The 17,541-nt window shown below is 53.8% G+C and overlaps 9 protein-coding genes across 9 annotated transcripts; 6 read left to right on the forward strand and 3 right to left on the reverse strand.

Moving 5' to 3' along the window:
• Positions 1-561: 561 nt before the first annotated feature.
• CCOS01_01867 (uncharacterized protein) lies at positions 562-1,582 on the forward strand (the record flags this gene model as incomplete). Its single annotated transcript, XM_060450059.1, has 3 exons — positions 562-646; positions 1,040-1,245; positions 1,490-1,582. Coding segments are annotated over 3 exons (384 nt in total), but the record flags the coding sequence as incomplete, so codon positions are not given.
• Positions 973-1,200, reverse strand: CCOS01_01868 (uncharacterized protein; the record flags this gene model as incomplete). Its single annotated transcript, XM_060450060.1, has 1 exon — positions 973-1,200. The coding sequence occupies one exon, from the start codon at positions 1,198-1,200 to the stop codon at positions 973-975; it is 228 nt and encodes a 75-aa protein (XP_060318710.1).
• Positions 1,583-5,740: 4,158 nt separating the features above from the next.
• On the forward strand, positions 5,741-7,462 carry CCOS01_01869 (uncharacterized protein; the record flags this gene model as incomplete). Its single annotated transcript, XM_060450061.1, has 1 exon — positions 5,741-7,462. The coding sequence occupies one exon, from the start codon at positions 5,741-5,743 to the stop codon at positions 7,460-7,462; it is 1,722 nt and encodes a 573-aa protein (XP_060318711.1).
• A 192-nt stretch (positions 7,463-7,654) lies between these two features.
• Positions 7,655-8,308, forward strand: CCOS01_01870 (uncharacterized protein; the record flags this gene model as incomplete). Its single annotated transcript, XM_060450062.1, has 1 exon — positions 7,655-8,308. One exon carries the CDS (start codon positions 7,655-7,657, stop codon positions 8,306-8,308), a length of 654 nt encoding a protein of 217 aa, XP_060318712.1.
• A 221-nt stretch (positions 8,309-8,529) lies between these two features.
• On the forward strand, positions 8,530-9,303 carry CCOS01_01871 (uncharacterized protein; the record flags this gene model as incomplete). The annotated part of the gene is made up of 1 exon (XM_060450063.1): positions 8,530-9,303. One exon carries the CDS (start codon positions 8,530-8,532, stop codon positions 9,301-9,303), a length of 774 nt encoding a protein of 257 aa, XP_060318713.1.
• Positions 9,304-10,304: 1,001 nt separating this feature from the next.
• Positions 10,305-10,913, forward strand: CCOS01_01872 (uncharacterized protein; the record flags this gene model as incomplete). The annotated part of the gene is made up of 1 exon (XM_060450064.1): positions 10,305-10,913. One exon carries the CDS (start codon positions 10,305-10,307, stop codon positions 10,911-10,913), a length of 609 nt encoding a protein of 202 aa, XP_060318714.1.
• A 2,019-nt stretch (positions 10,914-12,932) lies between these two features.
• Positions 12,933-14,596, reverse strand: CCOS01_01873 (uncharacterized protein; the record flags this gene model as incomplete). Its single annotated transcript, XM_060450065.1, has 6 exons — positions 12,933-13,128; positions 13,258-13,294; positions 13,535-13,636; positions 13,843-14,036; positions 14,308-14,332; positions 14,569-14,596. The coding sequence occupies 6 exons, from the start codon at positions 14,594-14,596 to the stop codon at positions 12,933-12,935; spliced, it is 582 nt and encodes a 193-aa protein (XP_060318715.1).
• Positions 14,597-15,036: 440 nt separating this feature from the next.
• CCOS01_01874 (uncharacterized protein) lies at positions 15,037-15,246 on the forward strand (the record flags this gene model as incomplete). The annotated part of the gene is made up of 1 exon (XM_060450066.1): positions 15,037-15,246. One exon carries the CDS (start codon positions 15,037-15,039, stop codon positions 15,244-15,246), a length of 210 nt encoding a protein of 69 aa, XP_060318716.1.
• An 884-nt stretch (positions 15,247-16,130) lies between these two features.
• Positions 16,131-17,231, reverse strand: CCOS01_01875 (Mov34/MPN/PAD-1 family protein; the record flags this gene model as incomplete). Its single annotated transcript, XM_060450067.1, has 2 exons — positions 16,131-17,140; positions 17,207-17,231. 2 exons carry the CDS (start codon positions 17,229-17,231, stop codon positions 16,131-16,133), a joined length of 1,035 nt encoding a protein of 344 aa, XP_060318717.1.
• Between the last annotated feature and the right edge of the window lie 310 nt (positions 17,232-17,541).

A 17,541-nucleotide genomic window follows, 5' to 3' on the forward strand; every position in this document is an offset into this window, starting at 1 on the left:
CCATGGAGAAGTCAGCCATGTCTTGACATGGCTCCGACTCAGTTCTTTGCTGAACCTCCAAGAACCCACAACGACCATCCCCGTTTCCACCCACACCCGCGCCAGAGCCCAGTCGACGATGCCGGCGTTGTATGACGCAGAGTTGGGGAAGAAATAAGCGAATCAGAAGAGAGCGATAAGGCAGCATCTGAGACCCTCGTGAGGGTGTGGGATGGCGTCGCTAGATTTAGGGTGGTGCAGATGATGACTCTTGCTCGCGCCTGGCCATGCGCTAGGTAACTTTCCAGTCTGATCAGTTTTTGACCACACACAGGTGTGTGTAAGCGGCTGGCTGGCCCGGTGTTTGAATGTCGTCTTTTGTAATTCCATACACTGTTCGGAGGGTACGGATATACCAGAGTCGTCTCATGTTGCTACACATGGCTGCATTTGACGATTGGTCCGTCATATATGCGACAAATGACGGGTGAGATAATGTGCTGCCTGCTTTGCGAGCTTTATCTGGGCGGTTGCTACTGGCCCGATGCGTCGCATTCAGGCATCTATAACTGATGCAAAAGACCGAATCGGTGGCTGGATGTTTGCGGTATTGATAGGGATGGAAGTGATGGGCGGCCAAGATGGCGGGGTAAGGCGGACGAGACGGGTGAGACAACGCCCACTGAGACAGTCCTCAATATCATTTAGAGGCAGTTCTTCCATGAATACCACCGTAGCCGCGTGGCTTCCGGGCTTTATGAAAGTTGCGCTTGCTAGCGAGGCACACCTCGGGGCACAACGTGACAACCTAAATACTATCCAGGACTGACGATTCGTATCAGGCAAATTTCTGGCTTGTTGCCCAAGCCTTGGCTCTTGTGGCCGAGGCGAGGACTATAGTAGGTCAGGCTGATTCGGACTTTATGGATGCCAATGTTGAAGCGCTTTGCCCGGGATGTGGCTTCACGGACGGACGAGCGAGCGAGTTCACAGTCATCGGAAATGCATCCCATCCGTCATTTGCTTAACCTGGCGCAGACGTATTGCTCTTGTTGCCCAGGTGAAGATGGTGATGACACCGCCGACGGTGCTGAAAGCGGGAGAGGCGCCCAGAGGATCGACGTAGGCCGTCGCACGGGTGGGATCCCGTATCGGTTTCCCGAGGACCATCGACAAGCTCCGGCCAAGTGCTATTGGATCAAGCAGACGAACGAGCGACATGGGGCCTGGGCAATTGGGCGACCATCAGAGCGGATGGGACGGAAAGTGAGTTGGAAATGGCGCTAAGACTAGCCTGGTGGCAGATGGTCGAAGGCTGCTCTCCGTTCGCCTGCCTGTCTCGTCGATGAGAGCGAATGGTATAGGTCGACAGGGGTTGGAGAAATGGATGTCTGCAAGCTGGCGGAGGAGCGAGAAAGCTACGCACCTTCGCACGGCTTAGCAATAACCTGGGGTCGGAGAAGGCCGATAAGGAAGCCAAGGACCGGACGTTGCGGAGGCCTGCAACTAGAAAGATGAAGACTCCGACAACGGGGCCGATGATATGGGCATTGGCTCTCGGGCTGAGCTGCGTCCGAAATTCCAGGCGCGATACGGATATTAGTGTTCACAATAGAACGGAAGTTCCGGTGCGTCTTGTTTCCTCAGCGTTCTTCGGAGTCGAGGGCCGATATCTAAGAATGGCCACAAGAATTAGCAACCTCTACAGACGATCAGTGCTTGATATCTATGGTTCTGGCCAGCTCAGGGCAGCAACACACATAGCAGCTGCCAGGCACGCTACTGTGTAGATTATTCACACTGGTTCGGTCGGCCGGGACCTGCGATCCAGATGGAGGTGCCACGGAGGGCTTTCGGAAAGATGTGCAATTGGCGCCTGAGATGGTCGGACAAGATGGGGGAGGGATCATTGATGGGACGAAAGTGTCGATGGGGGGGAGGGATAGTGGCTTGCGGTGTTTGGTGGACGCTGATAAGAAGGAGAAGCACGAGGCACACGACAGGTTGAAGTCAAATGCAAGGTACCTAGGTACATGATTAGATATCCACTGATTGGACTCGCATAAACGAGCCGATGCGCATAAAATGGCAGGAGAATGGAAGCTTGTGCACGTTGCATAACAAGGCTGGACCTTCCACCTCAGCTGAACTGCCAGACTGCGCCTTCCAACCAGTGGCCAGCTTTTGGAGGCCTTTTAGAGGCAGGCAGTCACGCAGTGTGGAGGCGGACAGATTGATAGGTGCAATGCAACAAGAACAGCGTGCCAGGAAGTGGGAAATAAACGGGTCTGCAAAGTAGGTACCGTCGTCACCGCCCACTGCCTTGAGCTTCACATCCACATCTCCCAGACTCCCATTGATTGAACATAGCTAAAGTATCTTACGGATAGTTATGCGTCTTACATAAGGTGGTCGATTGCTTTCTTATCCCCGAAACAATCCCATCGCTCTCATTGGCTCACAACCAAATAACAAGTGGCGGTCCGCCATTTCCACAATCGTCGACGGGGGCCACCTATGATCGGGTCAGCCGGGCACTCTCACGGTGAGACCCTGCTGAAGAGTCGTGGGATTGTCTTGATTGTCTTGATTGTCTTGGACCATGCCCGCTAGACTCATCAAATGAGTCCACTATTATGACGGGCTGGTTTCCATCTGCCACTGTTCCAGAGCCACTGATGGGCGCAAAGGGGTTAATTCAAGCCTGTGGAGAGTGTCATTTAGCGCATGGAGGGAGGAGGGCTCCGTGCTTGCCAGTGGCCGTCGGTCGTGTCCTTTAATTGTCACAGTGAGATGAAACTCGGGCGTTGCCCGGAGTGTGCATTTATAATCTGTGATTAACAAGAAGGTATTCATAGACGGAATTCCTAGGTTGATGTTGGAGAGTAATACGGAGCATCTTGGACTGGGGTTGCACTCAGGGCTTGGAACTCTGGCGCGTGACCTTTGGATTCAGGTATCGGAGTGAGACTCTGATGGAGAGACATAGGAACGGAAGAGAGAAAAAGTGACCCCCGTGGTCTCCATTCCCCGTGTTCCCCCTTGAGCCCTTGGCCGTCTTGGACCCCCAAAATCTCATGTCACCCCAAACTCTAAGCCCAAAACATGCGGGTGAGAGGTGACGCTGTGCCAGTAGCCGGTGGGAAGGGTGAGGAAAGGACATGGGGGCAAGGGGATTGGAGGCTTTCGAGGTTCTTATCAGTGACTTTGCTTCCTGCGCAACCAAAACGTGACACGGTGACAATAGAATTGGAAAGTGAACCCTCCCCAAGTCTCTCTGTTGCTTTCCTTCCATACCTTACCTGGGGACCTGGGTGTGGTGGTGTAGGTACTCAGCCGGGCCTGTGCGGCGGTGCGCCCATCCTTCGTTTGTCGTTCGGTCTTGCTTCCTTTGGTGACCGGGTACGAACAGAAACATCTCCAAATCGGGCAGGCAGACAGACGGGGGGGAGCAAACGAGGTAGGCGCACCTCCTTCCTTCTTCCTTCAGGTTGGGCCGATATTACAAGTACCTCCATCCAATACCAGGTTGACTTCCATGCTGCCTTCCCAAGTTGCCAAGTCACCACGTACCTACGTACCTTCCACTTTTTACAGATACCTACCCTCACGCAGCAGGAAGGCAAGTAGGGGGAAGGGAGGGAAAGAGAAAATGGGACAAGAAGGAAAGAACATGTCTACGGGTACCTACCTACCTCATGGATGGCAATGTCCTTTCTCAGCTGAGACCGTGGAGTGAGGTTGTTCTTTCCCAGAGATGCGGCGTGCCTCGCTCTGCCTTGCTTTGCCTCTTGCCCCCCGTGCCTCTAGTCATTCAGCCATTTTTACGATTGACTTCCTTCTCTGCCGAGACTGAGAGAGTGAGTGACTGGCGACTGCCCCATGCTGAGCTGTCCAGCCCGGGCGGGCAGGGGAGATGGGACACCACACCACGCTCCACGACCGTCGACACACCCTCGACACCTTGCCCTTCGATTCCTTATCTCTGGCCTCCCATCTTGGCCCCCCCGTATCAGGGTTATCAGTCGGGTGTCAGAGCATCAGTGCTTGCCCCAGTCCACGGCCCATCTGCTGTTCGCTCGCTGCCTTTCCAAGTTCTCTGTGCTTCGATTACCTCGATGAAGTGACATATCTGTATCATCCGTAATCAGTCAGGGCAACCTCGATCCAGTCTGATAACCTTTCTGTGCTTGGCCACCTAAAACCAGAGAGCCTCCCATCTTGTGCCTGCTTCTTGTTAGGAAGCCATTCTCGACCTCCCAACTGCGACTGTGCCGCCAAGTACGCGAGTCGCTCTCTCTCTCGCTTCCTCACTTCGCCACTCCTCAACTCGCCGACTGTCGTCATCTCTCCTTCTCGACCAAGGCACTGCGCAACGGATACGATACCAATAGCTAATCAGTACCCTTTCTCCCGCAAGCCCATCATCTACCTCGATAACACCGGATTCCGACCATCACAGAACTCCAGGTCCAGCCTTTCCGAGACGAACATCCGACTAATCGTACCTAATACTAATAGACAACATCGTCATTTCGAGTCTCGAATTTCTCCTCGTGACAGTCCACGACAACCTACCCTTCCATCTCACAAGGACGAAAGCATCAATACCCCAAGTCACCGTCAGGCCTTTCCCTGTGGTGCAAATCGATAATAGCATCCTCCACACAGTCGATCATTGTCACCTCTTAACCTCTGACGAAGTACCCGACTCGCGCGCACTTGGCTCTCCACACTCTATTCAAGCACAAGACGAGTGACAAACCGCGCTTTGCACCGACATTACTGGTACACTGGTACACACAAACCCAACCCAAATTCGACGCTGTCAGTACCTATCTGCAAGGGCAGCAAGCAACATTCTCCCAACCCGCCTCCTTGCTTCTCGATCCCTCGCCTCGTCTGCAGCTCCAGTCAAAAGCCGGGTCCGAATACCACCAGGAACCACACATCACATCGCATTACACGATACAAGCCTTTCGGCCCCGTGCTCCGCTGCGTCACGTCCCAGCAATCATTGCCCTTGAAAGTTCCGTCGCGATTCCTGCTGGAGAAGGACTATACAAAGCCTCAACGCTGATTAGCTGCGAGACGGTTAACTTTACGTTACCAAAACATCGACGACCCCTGCCCCCGGCACACGACACACTCAAACAGCGACCGAAAGAGGATACAGTACACGCGCTGGAGAAAAAGGCAGAAAGCCAAAGGCCAGACGAGCACGTCCGTTCGACGCCAAAATTCTGACCGAACTGGTCCCCTAATCGTGCAGGTATCCCTACCTACTTCGTCCACAGCACAGTACCCTCGCCCTTGCTGGCACCAACACTGTGTGGCCTGTACGGAATACATCAGTTCAGTGAATCCACTGGTTTGGTCTGTGGTGTCTGAACCACCAGCCCGCCGTGCCCACGCAACTCCACTGGTCAACCCAACCCATCTCCTGCTTAGCCTGGCCCGCTGGGGTTTATGCTGAACAGTCAAGACTGAGCCCGCAGTAGCCCGCTTGCTTTTGCTCTTGACCTGCCTTGCCAGGCCCAGTCCCGGTTACAGCACCACACCCCGAGTTACACCCTCCTCCCCTGCCCAACGCACTGCGGCACCGAGCTGGTTGTGGTTGTGGTTGTGGTTGTGCTCGTGCGCACTCGTGCCTGGTCTGGTCCCCTTCCACACCCCTTCCCTGTCAACCTGTCTTGCCTGTCGGGTCCGGCTTGCCCCGCCGAGCCACTGGCGCACCAGGGCATGTCCAGACGCCGCCATGATGTCCCCAAGGAGTTTCCTTTACTACAATAGGCAGCCCTCGGCCTCGACCACCCCTCCACCATCTTCTCCCTCCCCTTCGAATCTCACGCGCAAACCGACCAACAACAGCTACGCCGCCAGCCCGAGATCATCCATTGCTGCTACTACGACTGCTGCTGCTGCTACCACGAAGACGACGACAACAACCACTCCCGTCAACATCCCCAGAACGGCTTTGCCTTCTGCCCTACTGGATCGGAAAAAGGATGCTCAGAACGTGTCCGTCACCCTCACGCCTATCCCTACTTCTTCCATTACCACCTCAGCTACCATGGCCAAAAGGAAGGATGCTCGCCGCGAAACTTCTAAGTTGGCGCCTTCGAGCCCTCCTCGGACAACAACAAGCGTAAACACCAGACCGACGACCCCGACTACGCCTGTTCAGATTCCCTCAAAATCAAAGGCCACCCCGTTTTACACCTCTAGCCGCCATGCGCATCGGAAGCCCTCCCGGCCGAGGGATGTTCACTCACCGGACGCCGTCCCGCCTGCCATGCTGGCCTTGCTGGCCGTCACTGATATTCCTAGACCTCGACGCAGCTTGAGGCAGAGGCTATCCAGGGACCAGGCAATGACTCTGGAAGCTGTTATCGAGAGACAGCAAGTCTGCGAAAAGGAACTTAGTCTCACTTTCGGCAAGAGCCCCCTAGACTTGCTGTTATCGCCACCCGACGACCTGACAGACGATGATATGTCAGTTAGCGATAGCGGTCTTGGTTCCGTGTTATCTACCAGAACTGTTTCTGTGGAATCGGTTCCTTCACTAGGCGATTCTTTTTCCACCGACACACTGTCGTCGGTCGAGTCACCTTATGGATCCAGCCCGCGGAGGAAGCGCTCCCGCCAACCCAGGCGTTCGCTGGAGCCCATCTCATCTCCTCCCGGTCAGCCCGAGGACCACCCACTGTCCCGCGACCGGGTCAGCGTCGACGAGATTGACTTTAGAGTGTTCGACGAGTCTCAGGATGAAGAGGACACCAAGTCAGAGTTCTCATTCTCTGACTACACTTTCCCGCTGCGCCCTCTCAAGTCAGCGTTCAAGTCCAATCTGACTGCATCACTCCGCGCCCTGCGCTCGGCTGCACGATCTATCTCAGCCATTAACTTTTCGTCTATCCCGCCCGACGATTTCCTCACGAGATCCATTCTCACCATCGACCCCAAGGTGCCTTACACGGATGAGCGAAGGCCACCAGTACTCGAGGAGGAGCCGTCGGCTGCGTTGCGCCGGTACCTGAACCCCACGACAAACGCTCGAATTGAGCCCCACCCTGTAGCGGCCACTACGCCGACGGGCACGCGAAGCTTTACTGCGTCTATCCAGATGCAAACATACAAGGTTCAGAAAAGCCGGAGTGCACCACCCACATCAACTCGGAGCCCCTCCCCGGCGACATCGGCGGTCACGACTCAGTCAACACCTTATCAGCCCCCAGCACAATCTCCGACCCAGACCGCATTCACGTATCCTCCAGGAGGCATGCGTCAGCGAGAGATGCGGGAGAACTCGGACTTCATTCGTATCGCAGTCATGGAAATGGCGATGCGCAAGCAGGGCAAACTCGACGACCAACGGCCGGGCCGCGCTCGCTGGGCGTTACCGCCGCGAAAGGCCAGCGTACGCCCTTACGATGTTGGTAGCGACGGCGTCCCAGCACGATGGATTCCAGTGTCGCATTGAAGAAAAGTGTCATGCGAGCTTGGTACATTAAGCGACTATCTATCCAGCCTCTATCGCATCAACCCGACATAGTCCACTACGAGAAGAAGAAAAAGAGAGATAGATGCAACGCTGCGCACCGATGCCGCAGCGTGGACAGTCTCCACGGCTTGAGCACGTCACAATCCTACGAGGGTTGAGGTTCCAACACCCATGGGCGACGGCAAGCTTGTTTTTTTCCCTCCCTCTTGCAACGGGTGTGGCTTGTTCCATGGCATGGCGCATCCCCCTCCCGCAACGTGCTGCACTACGACGGTGTTGTCCGCGGAGAAGGGCAGAAAGCAAGAAGTGGGAGGGTCGGGGTTCTGCGAAATGTTGTGGGCTTGCCCTGATTGCACCGTCACTGCCGGGTGGAATCGTCATTCAGCAGGGCCCCCCGAGGCGCTAATTTACGGGGAAGCGTTGGGGCCCGCATTCCCACGCAACAAGGGGCCAGACATTAAGTGCCTGCCTTATCCGATATCGCGGAATGGTCAGCATCATCGCACGTCTGGCACTGTGATTTCCCTGTCGGTCTTTGGTCAGAGTGCCGAGACGAGGGCTCCATTTTCTGCCCGAAGCGTCCAAGAGGCCGTCTGGGGCACCCAAGACGAAAAGAGAGACGCTGTTACGCTGGAACTGGCACGACTGGCTAGCGCCCCCCCAAGGATTTTTTTCTTCTCTCTCTCTTCGGTTCCTTCTTGCGCTTCTAGAAGGAGTCGATCTGCGGGCCTTTTTTACATGCTCTTACCTTACTGTTTGGTAATAGCTAGAGGCACTTTTGCATTTCGCCTACCGCCTGCCGCCTACGGGCGAGGAACTTTTTGATGGCCGACGGCCGACGGCACGCCTTTTCTGCGAAATGAGCACGCACACCTTTTTTTTTTGCGGGTCAACCTTACCTGCTGTGTTTGTCGACTTTTCTTAGAAGCGAGTATCGCCGACTGAGGAGAGCGGACCGCGAGGCCCGATGAGAGCTGGAGCAGTCTGGGTGAGTCACCCGAGGCGTACCAAAGAAACAGGGGAAGGACGGAGCAATCCAAGAAAAAATGACGGACGCGAGATGCGCTGGCAAGAAATTTGCCCTACGAAAGAATCGGGTTTGGAAAGGGGGCTTTCTCGAACGACAGAATTGGTGGACACACGTCCGACACACCCTTCGCGCACAAGCGCACGCAGCATACACAGCCAAGCGTCCGTACCTACACGGCCCGGTTCCGAGAGCATGGCCTGATGCCAGCGACATGCGACGAGCACCTCCGAGTTTCCTCATAGCGAGCGAGCTTGGGAGATGCGGGGCTATGACTGGCCAGCGACGTGGGCCCACATTTCACCTCCAACTCAGCACAACGCACGCTGCAAAGCCTCCGGCACAACACACATTCTCTCTCACACGGGTGAGCCAAAGGACCAGGCCACCACTCACAGCACTTTTTTTATTTTATTTTTTATTCGACACCACATGCATAGCGACGGACTGGGATCATGAGCATTTGAGGCGCATGCATATTTATCATTTTTTCTGTCAACTTTCTTCCCATCCTTCTCGATTCTACTCCGCTCTTCCGGTTATTTCCTTCGACACTGGACTCGGCCAAAGACCCGAAGACAAACCGCTTCGAGGACCCGAAACCCGTAGGTTCGTCGATATCCACTCGGAGGACAAATCCACACCTCACGCGCGGGAAGAATTCGGAGGACGCAACCTGTGGGGACTCTTCATCGGATCCGGTTCCAGCAAGAAGTTCCCCCCACGCCAACAGCCCATCTCCTGGCGGGACATTGACTCGACCGTCGCATGTGAAATGCAGGCCAAGTTGTGACGCCAAAATGACCAAACGGGGATGCAGCGACATGACTCAGGGATAGCGCACCACACACAGCAAGACAGGAACAGGGCTGGGGGGGAGGGGTGGTTCTTTTTTCTTTTCTTCCCTTTCTGATGTATGCACGCGAAATGCGAGAGGACATAGCGACGACGCAGGAGAGCCGGAGTTTTTGGATTAGCAAGGTGCTGCCGTCAAGGTCGATTTGTTACGGCGCAGCGACGACTCCCAGCATGCGTGGATGGGGACATGGGAATCAAACAATACGGCATCAGAATCCGTATGAGGAGCATAGGCGCGCCCTACTGGGGCATATTGTTTTTAGTTGAAGAGCCCAATCTCACATCACATATTGAACAAATATTCTTACAAGCATCTACTAGCGGAGGTTGGAGTGTTGAGTTTCCCACATACTTTATGCAGGGCAAGCAGCAAAGCCCAGGAACACGTTGCGCGAACAGGGGTCACAAAACGCACTGATGCATGGAGGCCTAACTCCAATGTCCATTGATATTTGGTGCAATGCTAGGTGGATGCAGAGCAACTTCCAGACATGAAATGCTGACCGCCTTCAAAAGACCGGCTGCTGCTGATACCGATGGAGCAAATGTTCGGATAGAGCGTGCGAAATTGCGACAATATGACCGGGGTGGGCAGACAGGCGGTCAAGTCACACTCACGAGTCACAGGTGGCAGAAGTCTCGAGAAATTGAGGTTGGGCTGCGGACCATCACTCACCGCAGTAGAAGGGCAGATGCGGCCAAGCCGAAGACGTGGCTCACGACTGGCATGCCTTCTTTGCCTTCTCCTGCAATGTCGCGCTCGCTTCAAGTCGGCGGACCGACATATCATCGGACTTGTCGGGAGACGATGCCCTACGCTACGGCTACCTGGTGGTGGGGTGCCATTTTGATTCGCACTTTCGGAATTACCTAGTCCTCATTTTCTCCAGTAGTGGCATCCACACGGGCCGGAATCACTGACATTTTGACAGCTCCATGTCTGAGAGACGAGCGAAGCCCGTGTTGGACAAGCCGCCGCCAGCCTACGGGATTCGGGAGTGCAGAGGCAGGTCGCAGGCTGAATCCGTAGATACTGGACAGACGCGAAAATCGCCAGGTCGACAATTCCACTTTGTGCGCTTGTGCGCTGGGCCGCCACGCCTCGGCAGTTGGCAGCCATCGATCCCACCAAACTTTGCCCCAAGAAGATGCGGAATGCGGAAATTCCCACTCTCGTCCGATCGGTTACGCGGTTCGCGGATAGAGCTCCAGTCTCCCGACTCTAGAGCATTCTCCAGTCTCCAGAGTATCCTGTATTCGTACGGATGCTTTGCACAGAGTGAGCATGTTCTTCTGTGGCTCACTGGCTGCAGCCCAGTGCGGGAAAAAGTTCGCCACCTCCTTGCAGATGATGTTACCAAATCGTCGGGATCCGCTCGGGACGTCGCGCGTTACGCGATGGTGCGCCCGTTTGCACATGGCTGTGGCAACGACTGTTGGTATCTGCGCTGCTCTGCACTGGGGCTTGTCAGTCATCGCAGTTTCTGTAGCCTTCATTTTCTAAGGGTTTTATGGATATTGTTACGTGTCCAAGGGACAATTTGAGGGGTCCCAGAATCTCCCATGTGGTGTTCCAGGGAGAACCAGTCGACCAGAGCAGTTCGACTTAATTAGGGGTCCTGTCTGCGGGCGCTCCGAAGAGGGGAGATGAGGAGTATCCTTGCAGGTCCTTACGGCGCCTTAGAAAAGCCAGTTGTTGACAACCAAAGAATACGGTCAACATCGTATGGATATGGAGAGCCCTAGGGCCAATCCTAGGGGTGTGAGGTTCAGAAGAGCAAGGACTTGAAGTTGAACTTTGCACGGGGCTCCGGTGGGTGTAAGTCTACACTACGTTGCAGGGATCCGCGGGTGATATCTTATTTCCTTGCGTGCTGCCCGCTTCTTTAGCGGAGTCCTGCTCACTCTTTTTTTCTCTTCCGGCCCCTCCTGCTGATTTTCTATTCGTACACGGCCACGACGGTATGGAGCCCAACCGTCCATCGTGGCCTTCTAGAAGGAGGTTGGGATGTTCCTTGGCTGGACTGGGGCACCCTTCTTATCGTTCCTTTCGGTTCGTGTTTGCCGACTGCCTTTTTAAGAAGGAGGTGTAGAAAGGCTTTGGGACCTACGAGCCTTGAGGGTTTCAGCGTCGGGCGTTGGAAGGGGTATTCGGAAGGCGGTAAGGATGTTTGACGTTGAGGGAACTTTTGGGATCTGCTAGGACCGCGGGGAACCTTTGTTTTTTTTTTGTTCGTGTTGTGAAATTTGACCATGGGAAATCTTGGATTACCTTCCACAGGTAGACTAGAGGAATGTTTCGAAACGATGAGGTGTTGCGATTTAGCATGTGGTGATGTGTTGATCGACGAGGATTTTCGGGTCATGGGCGGCTATAGACGGTGTCAAGTGAAGTCGTTGGATTTCTCGCGTGAGATGCAACTTGCTTTTGGATTGAGGCTCAACGGAAATGAGTTTGTTGCCCTTACGGATATCCACCTGCCATTTCAAGAGTATTCTGTACTGACACGTGAGAAGACATTCTGCCCTTCGAGGCTGGGAAATATTACACAATGGTTATACGTTTGTGAATACAGAAAAGGATCCTTGGGACTTTGTTGACATACACGTTGTGATTTCATGACATTTCCGTCCACGCTAGATATGTGCGTAGGGTAATCGGGAACAAAGTTTACAGGGGAGGAGGAGGAGGTGTCTACGGACTACAGTCACAGTGGGATTGGTAAGGACGGTTATGTATGGACGTTGTTGTGGATGTGATTGTGAAGAAAGGTGGATGGCAAGAACTTTGTGCGAGTTGTATGGACTGCAAGAGTCAAGAGGATGATTTTGAGTTTCGGGGGGCATACTGGGCGATGGGGCTGGCTAGTCAGGGTACTTTGTTTCGATGGATGTAGTCTGCGGACAGCAGATAAGGTATGTAGGGACTTGATGTGCTTGGCGCGATCGGGGAGGCTGTGAGGCGGTGAGGGAGGATGCGAGATGGGTGGTTGGATCGTTTGGTGTGTGCGGCGGTGATGGGACCGCGGGGGGTGGGACGGGACGGGACGGTAGCGGCGATGGTGATGGTTATGGTGATGGTGTGAAGCTTCGTGTTGGGCGAAACGGTTGATCGAGTTTCGATTGAGGCGTTGGGTGACACGTAGATTCTAGTCTGGTTGCGTGATGGGTCTGGGGATGATGTATCGAGAGACTAGTGTTGGTGGTACACTGTTACAACGAGTTACAGAGATTGTACAGCAGAGGCTATACAGAATGTGAGAGTGTGAAAGTTCAGTGGCGTGGATTGCGTGAGGTGATGCGGATATGGTGTTTACGCGTTGTTCTCTTGGATGGCGACATTTTGGGGATGGGTGGTGTACTTGGAGAAGGAGGGGAAGGAGCGTGTATTTAGGGGGAGGGTGTCTTCCCCCTTGGACTCTCTTGGACTTGCCTTTTACTTTTCTTGCTCGTTTGCTTGATGGCTTGCTTTACAGGTTTCTCGCGGAATATTTGGTTGAGGGTCTGGGGCTGAGGTTGTGCTTGGGGGTTATGAGAGGTGATTGATATCGATTGCGTTGGCTGCTATATAAATCGCGATGAAGGACCAGGCTTTTCCATCGCCCCGGGATGAATGAGGATCATACGGTCAGCACGAAGACGACGACGACGACGACGACGACGACAGGCAATTGGATATACGGGCCGGGATTGAGGTTGAGTGGATGGCATGGGAGACTGGCTTTGACTGGTGCAAAGTATGATGGATGCTGTTGGCCGACTGGGAAGGGTAGAGGTTTGAGGTGTCAACAAGAGGAGAGATATGGTGAGGGGATACGATTGGAGCGAGGCGGACGACTTTTATTTCGAAGAACTCGATCGACTTCGACGGCGAACCCTGGGATTGGACAAGGCTGAAATTGGGACGTTGGTCGTGACGATGTTTTCTGAGAACGGGTCAGTTTTAGGGGGGTCACTTGAGCCATGTAGCTTGTTGCTGCTTGGACAGGCATCGACATGTGTCCGATATCAGAGGATTCGATGCGGAAATGGCCTAAGCGATAAATGATGGACGAAGTCGTTAATGGTATTCTGCCGCCCTGTCTAGGGAAGGGTGCCGATGGAAGAAGACGGACCATGACAGGATACGGTAGGTCTAGAAGGAAAGAGGCCATTTGGATACATACGTTGAGAATCGGTTTCCGGGGCCTGGACTATTGTTGATATTTCGGCGCCCGGCATGAGGCGGTTATGATGGTGGAAGGTAAAAGCCTGCGGGAACAGTGAGACTAAGTGAGTGGTAGATTAGGAAGTGTTCCTCTCGGCCTCGGTAGGTTCGTAAGAGTTGACGCAGTTTGCGCCTTGCTCTTTGAGAGAGTCACATTTATTGTTGATCTACGGAAGGCAATGCCAGGCTCTTCCAAGATACATGGATCATAGAGTTTAGTTTACTCGAGATGACCAACTCACCTCTGAGAAGCTAGAGGCCCTTTACCTCGTGGTCGAGTTGGCGAGATGCTACGTCTGAGCCTCGTCCGGAAGACATCGTTGGACGATCTCTGGCATGTTGTGCACCGTTTCGAGAGGACTGATGACGAGGTGGATGAGGAGCGGACGTAGGTCTCGTCTTGAAATAGGGCGATGTTTTGACCTTCGAAGCTCAGCATATCAACTCGTCTATGTATGCATCTAAATATGCAATCATCTTGATAATACGATGACACATACCTCAAAAGACTCTTATGTTATCTCCAATGTGACACAGCGGATCATATGACTGTATCCGATAATACGAACATGACAGACGCTTAATCGCCATGCTCTGAATCTTCATCTCATAAGTTAAATGCGGATCTATGGGTACATGGGAAATACAGCAAAAGGAGCCAAAGGATGATATCAGGCGAACAGCCGGAACTTGAAGGGATGTGAATATGCCCGTGTTCGCGCCGCCATGTACCTAATGCCCATATCGAGGGGCCCGTCTATCGTAGAAGCCTAAAGCGCCCAGGTATTCTGCCCTTGGCCGTGGAGGCTAATATGGGCCACGTGGTTTCAGTCTAGGATCCAATGCTCTCATCTAGGCTGCTACTCTGGAGGTTAGGAGCCAAAGCTTTAGGTTTGCGGTCTCGAATCGGTCGGCGACAGTATTTCTTATCAGAACCGCAAGCAAAGGAGACATCATAGAGCTCGGGAACGCGAGCCCACCACATCCGCTTACATCGCAATGCCTGGGTGGTCCTCCGCATTACCTCTGCCTCGTTCGCGACCCTGGAGAAATAATCACTTCCTTGATACATATAGCCAGTCTTTGAAAGCCGTTGCTCATCCACTCTCTCTGAAGAACCTTCCATTGAGTCCAGAGAGCTGGGGATGTCTGAGAGGTTTGTCTTCATATGCGGCGGGACAAGCACTCCATCGGTGCGTTTTTACCAGGAGATCGCCATCTAATAGCCATGATCATTGAATCATTCTATACAGTAGTGATATTGGCTTATGCTCGACATGAACGTGGTGACATCCGGGAAATACACTCCATAAGCCAGTGTGCTTGGGAAATGCCACATCTAAGGTCGTACATCGCGCCAGATGGTCGTTTCCTGGACGGATGTGTTGAGCGATGAACCTACTACTCGATAAGGGCTGAAGGAAGAAGCTCTTTGACAAGAAATAAGCTACTCGTTTCTGGATGACAGTATTGAAATACTGGATGGCATTGGCTCTGAACATGGTTTTCTTGCTGAGGAACGGCGACGCGCAACTTGAGCCGGTCTTCCTGGGTCTCATCCTAGCGCAAACAAACATTATTGTGCATCTGTATGTATTTCTCACTAGACAAGGCATAGACGTAGAGCGTGATATAGTGCTGGAGCAAGGGAAAGCCGAGAAGCTTCACTGAGGACCCGCCGTCAGGTGATGTTAGCTATGTTTCGGTGACTGACGATGGGGAACGGTGTTGTTTCGCCCGGGAAGGGAAACTTTTGCAAGTGTTATAAGAGAGATGAAATATTCGTGAATGAGCATGATTGGGAAAAGTTGACATCACTTGGTCGGCGAAGTTACTTAGGAGCTCTCACCGGTCTGATGCATTCGATAATTGCAAAGTTCAGAGTGATCTGTGTAGCACAGCAAACATTTAGTCGGAAAGCCTGTGACTGGACCGAAAGAATTAGTAGGAAGGCATGCACATCTAACCAGGCTAGATGTGGCTGCGAAATTCATATCCTTCCTTTGGCAGAGAACCGAAGAAAGGGAGGGACTTCATCGGCACAGAGGCTGCTTTCGCCTGCTGAGTATTCGATGCCAGCTTGAAATGAACCGTCTCGGCCCCTTGGAACGTGTCATCTGAAGGTCATCGTATGTTGAGGCTGAGCTTTTTAGGTGCAATGTATTCGCGGGATACTAGGTGTGTACTTTTCACCCGGAAAACAGCTTACGATTCAAGATCGTGGTCAAGCTCAAGCCTCACGTGGGAAGCTCAAGCCTCACGTGGGAAGCTCAAGCCTCACGAGGGAAGCTCAAGCCTCACGTGGGAAGCTCAAGCCTCACGTGGGCAGCTCAAACAGTCACAATAAGGCTAGAGGGCTTGAAAGACTTAGTGGGATATCAGCGGAGGCACTTCAATCAGGTAAAACATCATTTTACAGCGGCGATTACGGCTCAAAATCATGTCGTCATTTCGGGGCCAAAGCCCACCCTATCCTCTGAACGCCATCTATCATGCCCAGGACCTCGCGAAGACCTGTATCGAGGCCAAGCAACAAAGCGAAACTTCTACCAGACTCACGACGCATTCGCGCTCACGTCATTGAAGATCTTCTTCTTCACCTCCATCGCAACGAGACCAGTCCGCTCCTGCATCGCCACAGTATTGCTGTCCTTCACGAGCTTCTCGAGCAGTCCGTCGACCTTTTTGCTGGCCGCGCCGACACCACCCGTTCCCGGAGCACTCCGTCCCTGACGGGCGACTTGTGTCGTAGTCTCCTTGATCTTGGATGCGAGATCAAGCATCTGTTTGTTTCCGTAGTCGCGATTCGTAATGAGCGGGCTTTGGCTCAGCGTCTGTACCCAGTACTTGTGCCACAGCAGCTCCAGCATCTGGGACTCAAGCGTGCTCTTGAAATGGGACACCTCGAGGCTGTAGTACTTGTTCGCGTGAGCGCCGAACTCTGCCGCCTTCGCCAGAGGGACTTCCTGCCATCCGTCGCTGGTAACGCCACTGCCGCTGGCCCCGCCCTCCTTCTCCTTGATGTAGTTCTCGGGGTACGTTCGGAAAGCTCCAATCTCCACCTTGCCTGCGTTGATGGTGCGGTCAGGGTCGATGACGACGGCGAGGAAGGGCTCCTGGAATTGCTGCTGTAGCGCCTGGGTGCCGACGTCGATGCCGGACAGCCAGCAGCCGTAGCCCGGATGTGAGTGATACCATCCGACGACGTTCTCCATTCTGCCCTGCTCACGGCAGAGGCTGAGGTATTCGACCATGTATTCTTCGGCGTCGCCCTGGGCGTTGACGCGCGTCTCGGTTCCCTCCACGGGTAATCGGAAGGCATCTGTGACGATGAAAGTGTCGCCATTGACATAGCCCTGCATGAGACCCATCACCTCGAGGTTGCCGCCGGAACGGGCGTGCATCACCATCTTGATGAGAGCCACGGCGCTTATGCGGACATTTTTGAAGTGGTTCGGGTTCGCGGCCCACGGGCGGGCGTTCATCTGTTCCTTCTGGGCATCGTGGTCGAGGTTGTAGAGAGCGTCGCGTTTGGTGTCAACCAACTTTACGTTGTTGTCGAGCTCTAGAGCAAGTGGTCAGCTATATTGGGCGCGGCAATGGCGACAGTGTAAAAGATTTCACGACATACCCCACGACTTGAGAGCTGTCTCCATCTTGACTGCTCGTTTCCGCGTGAGCAGTTGTGTTTGCAGGAGATGACGTTGAGGGACGGCTTAGGCTCACAGGAAGGTTGGAGATGCTGGTGACAATGGAAGCACTTACCCCACCATCCAGCTGCCTCAGCCGTATCTTATCGATAAGATAAAGCTATCACTTCGAGGCGGAGCTTGGTGCATTACATAAGCCTTGCTAGGCATTCGCGATTCCAATCGCGACCTGAGGTGTCAGGGGCACTTACAGGCTTACTTACCTGAGAGCTCCACGACCACCCATCATGCACATCATCAACACGGTGAACGCCAA

Source organism: Colletotrichum costaricense, assembly GCF_030867565.1.
Source record: "Colletotrichum costaricense strain IMI 309622 chromosome Unknown Scaffold_2.1, whole genome shotgun sequence".
Taxonomy (NCBI): Eukaryota; Fungi; Ascomycota; class Sordariomycetes; order Glomerellales; family Glomerellaceae; genus Colletotrichum; species Colletotrichum costaricense.